The sequence below is a fragment of the Corvus cornix genome, chromosome 3 (genome assembly GCF_000738735.6).
Source record: "Corvus cornix cornix isolate S_Up_H32 chromosome 3, ASM73873v5, whole genome shotgun sequence".
NCBI classification, from domain to species: domain Eukaryota; kingdom Metazoa; phylum Chordata; class Aves; order Passeriformes; family Corvidae; genus Corvus; species Corvus cornix.
This window is the reverse complement of record NC_047056.1, coordinates 35,704,162-35,718,562: the sequence shown is the minus strand read 5'-3', so window position 1 is coordinate 35,718,562 and position 14,401 is coordinate 35,704,162. Positions and strand designations below refer to the sequence as shown.

Below are 14,401 nucleotides of genomic sequence, written 5' to 3'. Positions count from 1 at the left end.
CTGGGCACTTCCTACTGCCAGCAGGTAAATTTGCCCTTTCTTGGTGACCGTAGTTATAAGTTGCCTAAACCCCAGGCATTACAACTCTCGTTAGTAAGTCCCGAAATCCTTTCTTTGGTTCAGCAACGAAACTAGCTGTATTGCAATTGAATTGCTTCCTGGCTGCTTGCAGAAAGTGCAGGGAAAGGAATACATTTTCACTATTGTGACCTGCAAACTCACAATTTAAGGCAGAAGCCTAGGAGTTATAAATCCTGGTAGGTTTGTTTTTTTTTTTTTTAATGATGTAAGGAAACATTAATTATTTTTTATTTCACTTCTCATTGGTCCTCAGGAGTTCTGATACTATTAGGAAAGAAAGAAAACCTATTTTAGATATTTTCTTCTATGGTGATAATACCAGCTGGTCCCCCTGTACTATTTACAGCTTTGGCTCCCTATTGCACTTATTACAGCCTGAGTATTCTTTTGACTGTATACACTGAATATTCACCCAATTTTTTAGGCTGTGATTCTGTGTGACCTTGATTAGTCCCTTGCAATCAAGCACAGTTTGAGTGAAGCATTTAATCACACCAATGAGAATTAGAATACAAAAATTCAGGCTGTGTCTGATCAGCCCCTTGGTCTCTGTTATATTCTGCAAATTGCTCTCCTGCCCACCTCGTTATTTATTCTCCTCACCTCTTTTGTTTGTAGTAGCATAGGAGTTCAGAATTGCTCTTAGAATGCATGTTCTTTTTTTCCGAGTTCTGGGGACTTAATTGAAATGCAGATCCTACAGAAACCAGTCCCAAATTCCTGAATCAGTTAGTTTTGTTAGGCACTGAAGACTGAATCACTGAAAATGCATGCCACATAAAATGAATTATTTCTGAGGTCTAGAAAATCCTACTTGATATAACATATGGAAAAGAAAGGGAGTTGAAGGGCTACAAGTGAGTGGGTTTGGGATTAAGGGAGAGGAATACAGGCTTAATCTCTTAAAAATCTTGATTGATTTGATGAGAGTGCCAGATGCAGGGTTTGTGGGGGTATCAGTACCTCTGTGACTCCGAATAAAGTTGCTTATGTATGTGGACAAGCATCCTTGTTGTGCAGGTGAAAATTTGATAAAGGAGGAGGAATTGCACAACCTAGAGAGTCTTCATTTGCCCTTTGAAAGGGAAATTTTATGTCTGCCACAGTCCTCCCTTTCCCAAGAAAACTCCTTAACCCCTAAGAGATTTTTACAATTGTTAAGAATTACTCACTTAAATCAGGCTTTGAAGACTCAATACTCAGTTTTGCTTCTAACCATGGCACCCCTCACCTTTGCTTTCAGATACTGGCAAGCTGCTCATATATCCCCATGAGCAGCAACTGGAATTTCTCATGGACTTGACCTTGCTCTGTTTTCTTTCCTTACCTCTTCCTTTTGCATCTTTCCATGGAGAGCCCTCCCGTGCTAGATTTCTCTCTTTCCCATACCTGCGACTATGGGTCTTTTCCTCCTCTCTCTTAACTTTACAAAATCCCAAGATGGATTAGTTGAGCAATGTTTTATCCTGGGATTGCTTCAGCATAGAGCTTGTACAAATTGTTTACCATTTGTAGAGCGATCCAAACCATTCTTCATTAAACAATCCTTGGCAATGTCGTTTCTGATTGTCTTTCTGAGTGTTGCACAATACTATAGAAGATGAATAAACAAGTAGCATAACTGTAAAACACAAATCCCTTGGAAACGTAACCAAGTGCAATATCCTATTGTTTCAGGCTGCTTAAAATTGTACAAATGTACTTACGTACCTCTAGAGTTCAACTCTAGTCTCAACAATACTGCTGTAAGTCAGGAAAATCTGCAACAACCAGACTACAGTCAGAACAAGAACCTGTAAACCTGTGTGCTTGCAGCAGCTCACTCAGACTACGTTTATGCGGCGATCCCGTGTGATGCAGGATTATGCTTCAAGTAGTTTTGGATCCGGGAGCAGGGGATCTGTACTCAGTCCAGCCACCGTACCACCTCATGGCTGCTGGCTCCGTGGTCACCATCTGTGCTTGCTGCTCTGTACCACAGAGGTGTCCCTGCTTCCTCGAGCTTGTCTACACTGTACTGAGTGCTCAGTGCTGGAGCTAACCTGAGACAGCAGCACCACAAGTGGGGATGATAGTGAGATAATTTCTGATGCCGGCTCCTGGTTTGGCTCAGTTTGGCAGCTTTCTGGTCATGCCAAGCATGAGATGTAAGCAAAATAGAAGGAGCCACATCCTCAGTGCTACCCTGAGTGCCAGGCGTATATAGCAGCCAGCTGCAGCTCCATGGTTTAGGATTATTTATTTAGGCCACTCAATGTGGCCTAAAGTAAAACATTTGTGTTATGCTTTTTAAAGCATATGTATTTGTGGTTGTGTATTGCATTCTTAACCTTCATTAATTTGCAGCTTTCTTTGGTCTTTCACTCTTCCCTGCATTCCCACTGACTTCCCAGCTCACATTTTCAATTCTGCCTTGCTATTGAAAACCCTAAATTTGGCTTCTAATTCTGAGCCAAATTCCCGCAGCTGCAGCTCAGTGGAGCTCAGCTCAGTGGTAGACTGAATTGTAGCCTCTCCATCTGTTTGCATTTTTCATGTTACTTACAAATTAAAGGCATACATCGTGGTCTGTTTCCACACAGGCAACACACAGGTATGATTACAGAAATGAGGACATGGCATTATACTTAATTCAGGCATAAAACTTGATTCTGAAACTTTTAATTTTGCCAAATTCCTACAGTATTTCTTTCCAAAGTTTGCTGCCTTTTCTTGACAGCATTAGATGAAACCATACAGCTTAGTCTTTCTTGAGAGGAAAACACAGAGATGATACTCTTGTGGATACCTTTTGAGAAGCCTTTTTAAACTGCCTTCTGCTAGAAGGCAAAAGAGCAAAATCTAATTTGCACACTGTTGGGCCGTTATCCCTGGTGTTTCCCGTGTGTCTTTTTACTGATGCTGTACAAATTCTCTCAAAGTGCTCTGAAAGAAGTAGATGGATTAAATGACATTTAGAAAAGTTTAGACACTGCTCAAGGTGTGGATTATTGCAGCTGTCCTCAAATGTGATGTGTGGGCAAACTGCTGTGCCTGCTCACTCTCCTGCTTCAGCAAAGGGGTGCTCCCAGCAGCTCTGCATCCTCACACTGGTTTTGAGGTTAGCAGAACCAAGAGCAGTGTTGCCAATGTCCATCTTTATACTGAAGTATTTAAATCTTATAACCTGTATGATGTTCTATGTTACTTCAAAACTTTAAAATTATAACATTGCTTAGGATCAATATTGTTGTCATATTAACAAGCAGTAATACATTTCTTTGTTTTCCAGACTTTGTTGGGTGTTGTATTAGTAGTAGTGATACAAATTTTGTAGTGCAATTCCTTTATTAACTCTAAGATTTTAGTATTTGTCATTTTAGAAAATGCCAGTGCACTTGCATGCTCAGAGTATTGGCAGATGCTAGTACAAAACAGTCCCGGGCTACAGCTAAAAGCAAAGTCTAATTCCCTCACAGGCAGAAGCATATTCCATAGGAGTGAAGGTTTTGAAGATTTTTCTGTGAAGTTCTACAAATTCTTTACTATGGGTGTGCAAAAAACAGTTTTTCAGAGTTTGGACACTTGTCCAAATTTGAGTAAATTATCAAGGCAAGAGCACAAGGCACAAATCTGGGAGCAAAGACATTACCCAGACAAATGTCAAGTCCCTGCGTTAGAGCTTTAGACAGAATTTTTCCAAGAAAATGCCCCTTCATGTTTTAGCATGTATGCTTATTTTCCCTGTTCTCATGAATACATTCATCTGGTTTTGGACAGAACATTTCTGAAGATTACAATGTAAAATATGGATTTTGGGGGGGATAGAAAATTTCAGACCAGATTATTAAGGTAGGGTAAAATTATAAGTAAAGGAGGACTCAGAGTTTCCAGCTAAGGGAGCTCTGTGCAAGTAGACACTTGCAGGGATTTGACTCTTCAACACAGAGGGAGAAGACAGTGAAGCACTTGCAGGTGGAATAAAGAAACTTGCAGTTCTTTGATGAGAATATGGGTTTTCCTATATTGTCCCTCAAGTGTCCTGGCCATTGATTATCCCAGCCTATAAAAGTGTATAATCTCACCACTTCTCAACCTATAATTTCCCACAACACAAATATCATCATTTCCATTGGTAATTTGGGTTCTTCAGTTTGTGTTTGCTGTGTACCATTTTCAGTGCTTGACAGCAGAACAAGTGGTCAAAATAATAAAATAGATAACACAATCTGAATCTGGTCCCCTCTAGAGCAATCCAAGTTGAATTTCAGAATCCTCCTTCCTTCAGAGAGTAAGCCTGGCTATGTAGTGGGGAATGCATGTCTGATTTAGGTAAGGGAGCTGTACATAGGTGTGATTATTACCTTGTTCCCTATTATGATATTTCCCATCTTTCTACTGTTTCTTGGAATGGGCTGCAAACATCTAAGAAACATTCAGAAAGTGATGCCAGGGGTGTCATATAGTGTGCACACACACACACACACACACATATATGTATATATGTGTTCTTGCCCTTTGGAAGTCAGATTAGCAGGTCTTGGCTAGATGTGCTCACGCAATTGTTTTCATGGCACTGTCAGTGTGTGTCTCTTCTTTGGGCTTCTGTTCTAACTTTTGAAAAGCCTGCTCTGCTTACCTGCACATTCATATGGATATGTTGAACTTTCTTGTACTATTAGGCATGAATTCCATAGTGCCTGGAGTAATTTCTTGTCCAGAGGATTAAAATTTTATAATGGGAAGTCTTCGGTGTTTAAAAACATTGTTATGCTTAGTACTGCTGCTTCCAGGTTTTCAGGTGCTCTGAGAGAGGAGGTGGCACTGGTCACAAATTGATTGTTGAGATGGCAGCTGAACCAAAGAGAAATGCAACAATTTGCCCATCATGAGGACTTTCCCTGGCTTTTAATCATGAAGAGACAGGCCTTTAGCTGGGATTTCCCAAAGGAGATTCATGTTACGGACCTAATAAATTTCATGTCAGTCAAGGAGTTGCTTGTAAATGTCACCCGTTAGATAGCCCTGCTCAAATGAGTCAGGAAACATGCTCACCCCCTCCTTCTCCCTTTCATTACTGCAGGTCAATAAAATGTTGAATAGTGTTTGTGAAAAAGCTGCAGAGTGATAGATCATCCACCAGAAACAGTAGTTACGCTACCCTGGCTTCACTGAAGTATTCTGTCAGGTGAAAATGCACAAATCTGAACCAGGACCTTCTGTGATTTGGCTGATGAAGTTCAGCTGAGGAAACATTTGCACATCCCTCTGCAGCAGCAATTCTTGGCTTCTTCTGCTCTGTTGTGCAAGGGTTTGGTGTATTTGCCTCCAGCAGTAACTGCATTTAAGTGGTAAATGAAATGACTCAAATACTGGGGACTGGGATGTATGCAGGTAATACCCTAGCCTATAGAATTATTTATGCTCTTCCCCGGGGTAGGGGAAATGGGAGTTATTTATCTGCACATTTTTTAATTTGAAGAAAGATTTGGAGAATGTATATTCAAACCAATGGAGTAAGGGAAACTCCCTTTGTGGTATCTGTGGTCAGTGATGGAAAATTGAGCTTAGGAGAATTTTACAGTATTCTATGTAAGGGCTGCAATCTTGACAAGTTGACTTCTCCTGTAAGACAAATAATAATAACAATAACAATAATAATAATAATGATAATAATAATAATAATAATAAATTTCCTCTGTCCCTCAGTAAAAAGGAGAGTAAGTGGTCTTGACACATACATGCTCCTAGCACTTGGAAGCAAACACAAGGAAGTGTCTGCTTCTGAGCCATTCAGGTCTTCTAACCTTCAGCAGTGGCAGATCAAAGACCATGAGGGAAACAGACTGCAGGTGCCAGTCAGGGCAGGTTTCATCTTGTCACAGCACTCTGGGAAGAGGCATTTGCTAATGTCTGTTAATCTCATGGCACGCCAAATGAGAAAGACAGAAAAAAATTGCCATAAATTCTTCCCTTTCCCAAGCAACCCACACCCAAGCTCAGGGTGGCTGCACAAAGGCTTGCTGACTTCCTCTAGAAGGGAGAGCAGTGTGGGAGCCTGTGCCTGCCCTGGGGTGGCAGGGCAGATCTGGGGTCACCCTGCAGGAGGAGTGTCTGGCTCTGTCAGGGAATAAGGGTTGAAGCAGCCGCAGAAGCAGCAATGCACTGGAGGTGGTGAAAGCAGCAGTAGCTGAGACCATGAGAAGAAAATTCTTCCAATGAAGAAAGTCTAAAGTCCATCCTGGCTGTTGTTGTCTCCCACAGAAACACTCACTCTGCAGCCAAGGAGGAAGCTTAAAATGCTGTGCAGTGCCATGGGGAAGAGGCAGCAGCAGTGGAGGTAACAGGGTCTTTACCAGATGCAGGGAAAAGACAGGATTATGCACAGCTTACGGCGCTGTAGGGGATGTCTTTGGCCAAAAGCCAGATTTGCCCCTATCTTTCTTTTGAGGTGTAAATGGCATGCAAGGAGGCTTCTCCCAGTGGCTTCTCTGTGAAGATAAATAACCTGATCCCCTGGTTATTATCCCCCTTGCTCTCCTCCCTTTCCCCCTGACTGACTTTGATTATTGTAACTTTACATGCGCTTTTAATTTGCGTGCAGGCAAGTACAAAGGCACAACCGGATATACCTGTTATTTGCCAATGACCTGAAAGAGCATAGTTTATGTTAAGCCTTGGGTTATGGTAAGGTTTGCACGCGATTCCTCAATACATGCTGCAGGCAACTGATGGATGGAGGTGATGGAGGGTGGAGGAAAGTTTTAAAGTGACAGAAACTGATTTGGTTCCTAATTAACCCACCATTTACACAAAGGCCTCTCTTGCAATTTTGTGTAGAGACCAAGTCTTGCCCTTTCTTCAGGCAAGGAATGTATGATCACATTATCCAGGCTGTAGTTTGTTCATGGCTGCACCTGCGACTGATCATGAATGCTTTATGAAAATTAGGCAAAAAAGACAGGTAGGACATTTACACCTGCCTGTGTGTACATATCCTTGCATGGCAGGCAGAAGATTGGAAGTGGGGGAAGAAGCTACAAATGAGAAATTTCATGGCAGCAGAGTCAGTGCAGAGTGTTCAGGGATGCAGCTCAACTGAGGTGTGGGGGCCTGGATAGAGAGGGGATCTACATTTTGGTGCATGGGACTCAGCCCCCACACAATTTGGAGAAGTTTCATTTGACCTTGACTCCCTCAGCAAGATATAAGGTTATCCATCCCTCATGGGTTGCATAGTTACAGCAGAAGACACGTAGTTACAGCAAGGACATGTGGGGTCCAGTGCTCAGCCCACACACTGACTTGCTCACTCCACAGGGAAAGCCTAGTGATGTTTGCTAAAAATTTCTTTTCAGTGATTTCACATCAAATCAGCTAGATCTTCAAGCAGAAAGGAAGCGTCTTTATCTGCCAGACAAATTAACTTTTAGGTCTTAAACTTCAGTGGTTTTATTACTGGTATGTGTTGTAACCTAGTGTTAAAGGCTGCACCAGAGGAATTAATTACGCATTTCGTTTGGAGGTTCAGGAGAGAGAAAGGATCCCGCTCATTCTCAGCTCCACCTCTTATCTCCAGGGAGCTGAAAGCAACATGAGTTAAATGAAGCTTTATGGGATTTAAAGCACAGGTCTTCTACTCACACTTCTCTCAGAAACAGAGGGACAAGGTACAGAAAGTCAAGTGCTACTCTTACAAATGAGGACATCATAAAGTGATTGTTAAAATGACAGAAAACAAGATGGACCTATTGTTACAAGACCTCTGTAAGTTTGCAGTTCTGGACATAAGCACATTTAATCTTTTTTTTTTTGCCTCAGCTTCCCCCTAAAATTGGGAGTGGTCACTGTGTGTGGATCTGCCCAGTATCTATTCTACTGTTCTCTAGCTTAAGATACACCTTGTACAGCCAGCATCCAGGAAAATGATGTTTACATTTGTAGGACAGCAACTGAGTGACTGAGTTTTTACTCATGTTTTTAAGTCCAACAATGCAACTCTTCCACCTTCACAAGCCCACAGTCATCAGGCAGCCATGGTCCACTTGCGAAAAGCATTTATCTGAATCAGCTTTCAAAATAAATCCATTTGATTTTCCCTCCTCTCCTCTGCTATTTTTTTGCTTCTTGCCTGCAACCCTCCTTATCTGCCCTTTTGAGGAATTGGGTTTATTTTGAAAATGCTTTTTTTCCTTATTAGTTTACCATTTACCCTGTTTTTCAGTTCTAAGAATCTAAAATACATAACAGTTTTGCATATCCACATTGTAGTTCTTTCCCATTTGTCTTGATACTTTATATGAGGGTAGAAAACTCACATCTAGCAGCAACTTCGCAGAAGCTGTGAACTTTTAAACACATAGTTAATCTTTCTGTGGTCAATATATTTATAAAAATGTAAAAGTCTATATAGGTTTGTTCTGAGGAAGAAAGATTTTCATTAAAAAAAACACAACCAAAATCCAACCAAACAAAAAAACCCCAACACATATTGCAGTCCACAACCTGATTTTTTAGTAAGTGTAGCAAAATTACCTAATGTTGCTGTAAGCGCTGATGCACAAAAAAACCCCAAAAAACCAAAACCACCACCACCATCCCCCCTCAAAAAAACCCCCCAAAAACCAAAACAAAAAAAACCCCAAAAAACCAAAAAACCAAACCAACCTTGAAGTGTTTTGCACTTAGAAACTTGAAAGAGTGTGAAACTGTCTGCTCCAGCCCTGGAATAAAGCATTCACAACATCCAACCCCATTGTGATGGGGTTAAACAGTCGGGAAAGGGTTACAGGTTGCCTGCTTGTAACTTGATTCATCAGGGGTTTAGAGGAAGATGTGTGCCCTTTTTCTGGCATGGAAAGCCTGGGAGCCCCTGCAGCTGGCTTTGGATGAGGGAATAGCTTTGCTTTGTGTTACTATATGAATCTGATGTTTGGATAATAAACTATGTCCTGGAGCAAAAGCTGAAGAAGACTTGGGTATTTCTGTGCCTTGACCTTTCCCTTACCCCTGGGCAAGAAAGCCCACCAGCACACAGGCTGTGAAAGAGCATGTGACAGGCATAGTAAAATATTTTCCTTTTCCTTCATTAAAGTAATCCTGGCTTATGTTATCGAAAGAGATGTGTGAGAAGGCAGATATGAAGAAGTTGTAAAGAGGCAGTAGGCCTACATTTCACTTGTTCATGCAAGAGAAAGTCCTACTGAAGACAAAAAGTAGATGAAAGTAGAGTGATTGAGATTAGTTCAGGATATCTATCTAATACTCAACCATTTGCATTGGATCAGGTTGCAAAGCCGTGGCTGCTGGAGCATGATTTATGCCTTCTGTCTTCAGAAAATACTAAATTCCCAGATAAGAAACCTGACATCAGATTAGGAGGACAAGCCAATTATTGTCATCTTCAGCTGGATAAGGATCACAGAAATGGATGCCAAGTCTGAAACAATACAAGTGTACAATAGGGTAGCAGTAACAATCTGATGCAGTTTCCAACGTGGGCAGAGCTCTGCCTGCATGGCACTTACTGCTGTGGAGGTAAGTGGGAAGTCACTCCCAGAAGAGTGCATAGGCTAGGGGAGAGAGAGGAGGGAGGTGCAGATAGTTCAGTAGGTGTGACTAAGGATTGCTTGCAGCACACAAACAGCATCACTGTTTATATACTGCCTGCAGAAAAAGTGATTGTGCCAATCTTATATTAAACATTTTTGCATGGCAGCAGGTTTTGAAAAATCTTGACAAGTTCTATATTTTCTAAATTATCCCATTGACTTAAGTGGCATAACATTTTCTTTAAAGTTATTCCAATCAAGAGAAACGATGGGCCATTTGATTTAAGTCATTGTTTTCACATTGATTCAAGTCCGAGAGGAGGGCTTCAGCAGGCTGCAAGCGTGGGAAACAAGCTTAGTATCCCAGGTGATTTGGGTATGCTGCAGAGAAGGCTGGACACCAACAAGATGAAGTAATAGCAGTGCAGAGAACTAGATACAAATGATATTGGTTCATGGTGCCTATCTGATAGTCAGTAGTTTCAATACTCATGTCCCTGAGTGGCAACCTTGCCTGAGAAGGCAGCCTCTGCACAAGCATCAGGCAACTTTGTCAAATTTAATTAATGAATGCACTGTATTCAAGAGATGCCTGTAGCAAAGCTTAAGAGATGGCAACCCTTTGGCTTGCTTAGGCTGATAAGGACTTCATTATTTAGGTGGAGGTCTTAAAAAGTAATGAGGACCGAAGCTGTCTTTTCTAGCTCCTGTGGATGCCTGGCCAAAACTTACATGATCACCACACAAGATTTAAACGTAAGAAGAACTTGGTACCAAGACAGCACTGGAAAAGGCTCCTGTTGGTGGTTTGGCAAGTTAGAAAAATGTTTCTCTGCTGTTGTCGTGTACATGGTTCTACCTTGTTTTTATTGGTGTGAATGAGTTTGACTGTGGCTCATTTCTGGATTGTTGTGGCCTGTGGTGTCTTTGCAGAGCAGGGATGATGGCAGCCCTGGTACACTTTAGTGCACTTTAATACACTTTTACCAAACACTGCAGGTGGAAGCAGCCAGGGGTCTGCCTGCTCTGTGCTAGCCCATACATATTTTCTCTTGCAGAGTTCTGAAGCTGACTCGTTTTTGTCCTGGTAATGTCACTCATATCTCAGTGCTTTTTCAATCCTATTAGTTGACAATCTTGTTAAACGATTTTACTGTGATTTTTAATGTTCACATTGATGAGCAGTCCTCCTTTCCGGTAACGTTAACAACTGCAACCCCTTCATTTAACTCTTCTTCAAGCTCTTAATTGTTGGAAGCCAAAGTAGCACAGCATGCACACTCCTCTCCAGCCAGTCATCTCCCAGCATGCTGAGATGTAGGATCCATGGATGGATAGTAATGCCACCTCAATGTGCTGTCAGATCATCTGGAACAATAAACTTGTTCTATCACAGTTTTTACACTTTATGCCAACTGCCTAAGGAGATGTGATACCCATAAGAGCAGTATGAAAAGAAATCCTGTCTAGTGTGGCATTAACTCTGCACAGGTGACCATGTATCTGTAGAATAATCTGGACTACTCTGAACTGACAGAACAAGTTTGTGGCAGTTTTGCGTAGCCCAGGTATTTTAGACATATACTCCAGGTAAGCTTGGCTTGTGGAGTTGCATTACTTGAGCTGTTGCCTGACTTGTGCTGTATGGAGCATAATTCTTACTCTTCCATCAAGGTCAGCTGAAATCATTATTTCAACAGGTAAGTACATGGATTCTGTTTATTAAGCCAACATTGGACATTTAGAAAAGAGTTCCTTCCTGTGGTGTTAATGTACCCCTCCTCAACATATTTTGCTCTGCAGTATCCTTGTTACACATTGCAGGATGAATTTTGACTGGGCTCTTCCCTATTTGGTCTTGATTTAAGATTAGGCAACTGTTGAGATTATACAGCAAACCAGTTTGCAATAAGTATAAGTAACTCTGTCAATCCATTGTGCTAACTATAGAAGAACAATTTAAGTGTAAGGAGTTACTTACATCTAAATTCCAGCCAGAATCTGAAACAAATCACATAGGGACACAGATGTATTTGCATAAGTGTACACAGATCATAGTGATAATGATGTGAACAACATTTTTTTCGCAGCTACTCACGGACCCTTTCGCAATCATTTCTAAGCACAGAACTACAGCACATTTGTGAGGTGGGTAATTATTAAAATTCCATTTTAGAGAGCCAAACAGTGAAACAACATGATTAGGGACTTTCCAGAGGCCATCCCTGCCATTTTTTACTTGTTTGGCAATAATATCAAATTTAATTACTTCTGTTCCTGTACTTTATCAACAGACTTATGTTCTTTTTTCATACTCTTGTCTGGCATTACCTGTTATACCTAGTATCTTTTTAGATTCAGGCATAACCTTGCTAAGTGTTTCCACAGATGGATAACATTTGACAGACATTTTTCATCTTACTAAGAAAATGTGAGAGAAAATCCCAACATCTTCTATACCAGGAGAAATAAATGCACCTGCTTCTGCTGATTCCCAAACCTTGTTTTGACAAGTCAGACCTGTATTAATATGAGCTGGGCTCCACACTCCCTTCCATCTTAATGCCAAGCACTGAGGCTGGCTGATGATACCGGCTCACCCTACTTGAAATATTTTCTTGGCACCTCTTATCAACCCCTTTGGGAAATCTGTCAACAAAACACAGATATAAAACACCAAACATGGCAGGAAAATAATTGTGGCAAAAAATAGTCAACTCCACACGTGGTCAGAGAGGGCATCTTTTGTTACACCTGTCAGGTGCCATCTGGGACTAACAGCTCCAACTCTGCTGTGGATGTGGTCATGCCCTGGCTCATGGGAGGGGAAACCCATGCATGGTTCACCTGCTGAGGCCTGGAGACACACCTTGGCTGCAGGTGCATGGCTCGCAGTACCAGCAAAGCGTGCATGAGCATCCAGAGGACACGGAGCACCCCACTGGGACCCCATGTTCCTTGGCTTTGTGTCCCCATGCACAAGGTGGAGCGAGCAGCCTAGAAGGTCAAGTGGCTGAAAATTACATCTGGAAATTGCCAAGAAGAAGAATTACAGATCTGGAGCCATGGAGGGCTGAGGAGAATCTCCAAGGATAACACAGACCACCCTGTTGTTGCCAAACGTGGATCAAATATGCTTCTAATGCTTCCAGCAGATGTGTGTCTGAGCTCTACTGAAAACCTTTCCCTCTGGAGATCCCACTCTGTCCTTTGACAGTACATCTGGGGCTTTGTTGCCCTTTGTCAAACGTCATGCTTCGGGTTTCCTTCTTGCAGTTCAGACACATCATGTTTTATTCATTAAGGATACAGTGAATAAGTTCTTCTGTCTACAGTCTTGTATATGTTTGAAGTCTGACATGGTGTCTCCCCTTAGTTTTCTTTAGATAGAGCCCACCAGTCTTCTTGTAAATTATAGCTCCCAGAGTTATGGTGATTCTTGTTCATTTTTTCTCCAGGCACCTTGCTATTCCCCCATGTTACTCTTGATCTAAAATAGGACAGAGTATTCAAAAAAGTACAAGTGAGTAGAACAAAAATATTTTGTTCTTTTAAGGTAAATCTTGTGACAATCGCTCCAGGATTGCTATTTGTATTAGCTTGTGGCTTTCTTTTCCAAGCAGGAAGGATTTTCTTTTCAATATTAAGTGTCTTGAGGAAAGATCTAGTGAGGTAATAAAAAAAGTTGAATAAATGCAGTGTGAAGTATAATAGTTAAATATGTGGATGTGTAACTCCCTTTGATTTTCATTGTTTTTATTAGTTTTATTATCATAACAATGTTGTGATAATTAAAAGTCTTCCCTGTTTCCATGGGAATGACACAGGGGTTTATGTGTCCCCAGGAGCAGCTATTTCTACTTTAGCAGAAGCTATTTTTATCATCTTCTTGGAAAACACTTCGTTTATTCCTGACTTCTCATTCTCATCTCCCAGCAAGTCTATTTTGATGCTTGAAAAAAATACAGCAGTGTTTATTTGGGTAGAGTATACAGTAAGATCATCTTCATCAAAATTATCTTTCATTTCTTTCCTTCAGCATCTGTCCATTCCATCGCTTCAGAAAATGTCTCTGGTATTTCAGTGGCATATCTTCTGTCATTCAAAGTAGCCATGCTGTTTGGGACAGAAAGTAGAAAGAGGGCAATTTTGTAAACTGGGCAGATGTGAAAGACTCTAATGCAGAAATCAATTCCTGCTAGGATAAATTCCCTCTCTGAAGCTGCTGGAAGTGCAGTAGCTCCACATCCATGGTAAACATCTCTGCTCATAGCAGATGTGGAGGACTCATTTAATTACTGCGCCCAGTTATCAGATACTTTCCCTATTAACCACATGAAATGTGGGATTGTTGTGGGATTTAGTGGAGTTACAAGGCATTTCTGTATTCCAATAAGGTTCTTCATGTGTTCCTCACAAGTCTGTGGCTTGGCATATGCAGTAGCATTTCTTTTGACTTGGACTTTCTTCGGGGCAGTTGGGAGGATCTCTGTGACAGCAGACCAGTTTTCCATGGTATATGTGGCTGATTCCCTGATTTTCACCAACATTTTCTTCTGTGACCAAGCTGATGTCTTCTAGCATGAGAGGCATACACTGCAATGAGAGCACCAGCTTGGAAAGACTGTGAGTGAGAATGAAGACAAGAATCATTAGTAGAGAACGTTACACAAAAAAAACCACCACAAAATACTTGGCTATGGTGTGGAACGTTGAAACGATTAAAAAGTGAGATGTGTCATTTTTTTTCTTCCAGCTACATGCAGCATGTGTTTCCCATGTCTCATATT

The 14,401-nt window shown here is 41.3% G+C and overlaps 1 protein-coding gene and 1 long non-coding RNA gene across 5 annotated transcripts in view; one reads left to right on the top strand and one right to left on the bottom strand.

The window, feature by feature from the left end:
* The window catches only part of RMDN2 (regulator of microtubule dynamics 2), a 92,098-nt gene extending 80,322 nt beyond the window's left edge, over positions 1 to 11,776 (top strand). For 3 of the 4 annotated variants that reach the window (XM_010391705.4, XM_039568222.1, XM_039568223.1), the window contains exon 11: positions 11,702 to 11,759. In XM_010391705.4, the coding sequence (XP_010390007.1) occupies positions 11,702 to 11,758 (57 nt within the window). In that variant the 3' untranslated portion in view covers position 11,759. Of the gene's footprint in view, positions 1 to 11,701 lie in introns of all 4 variants that reach the window. The other variant, XM_019281199.3, reaches the window with a different exon arrangement.
* Positions 2,504 to 14,401, bottom strand: part of LOC109143517 — a 50,088-nt gene continuing 38,190 nt past the window's right edge. Inside the window, exon 4 of the long non-coding RNA XR_005604059.1 lies at positions 2,504 to 14,235. This is a non-coding gene — a long non-coding RNA (uncharacterized LOC109143517). The remainder of the gene's footprint in view (positions 14,236 to 14,401) is intronic.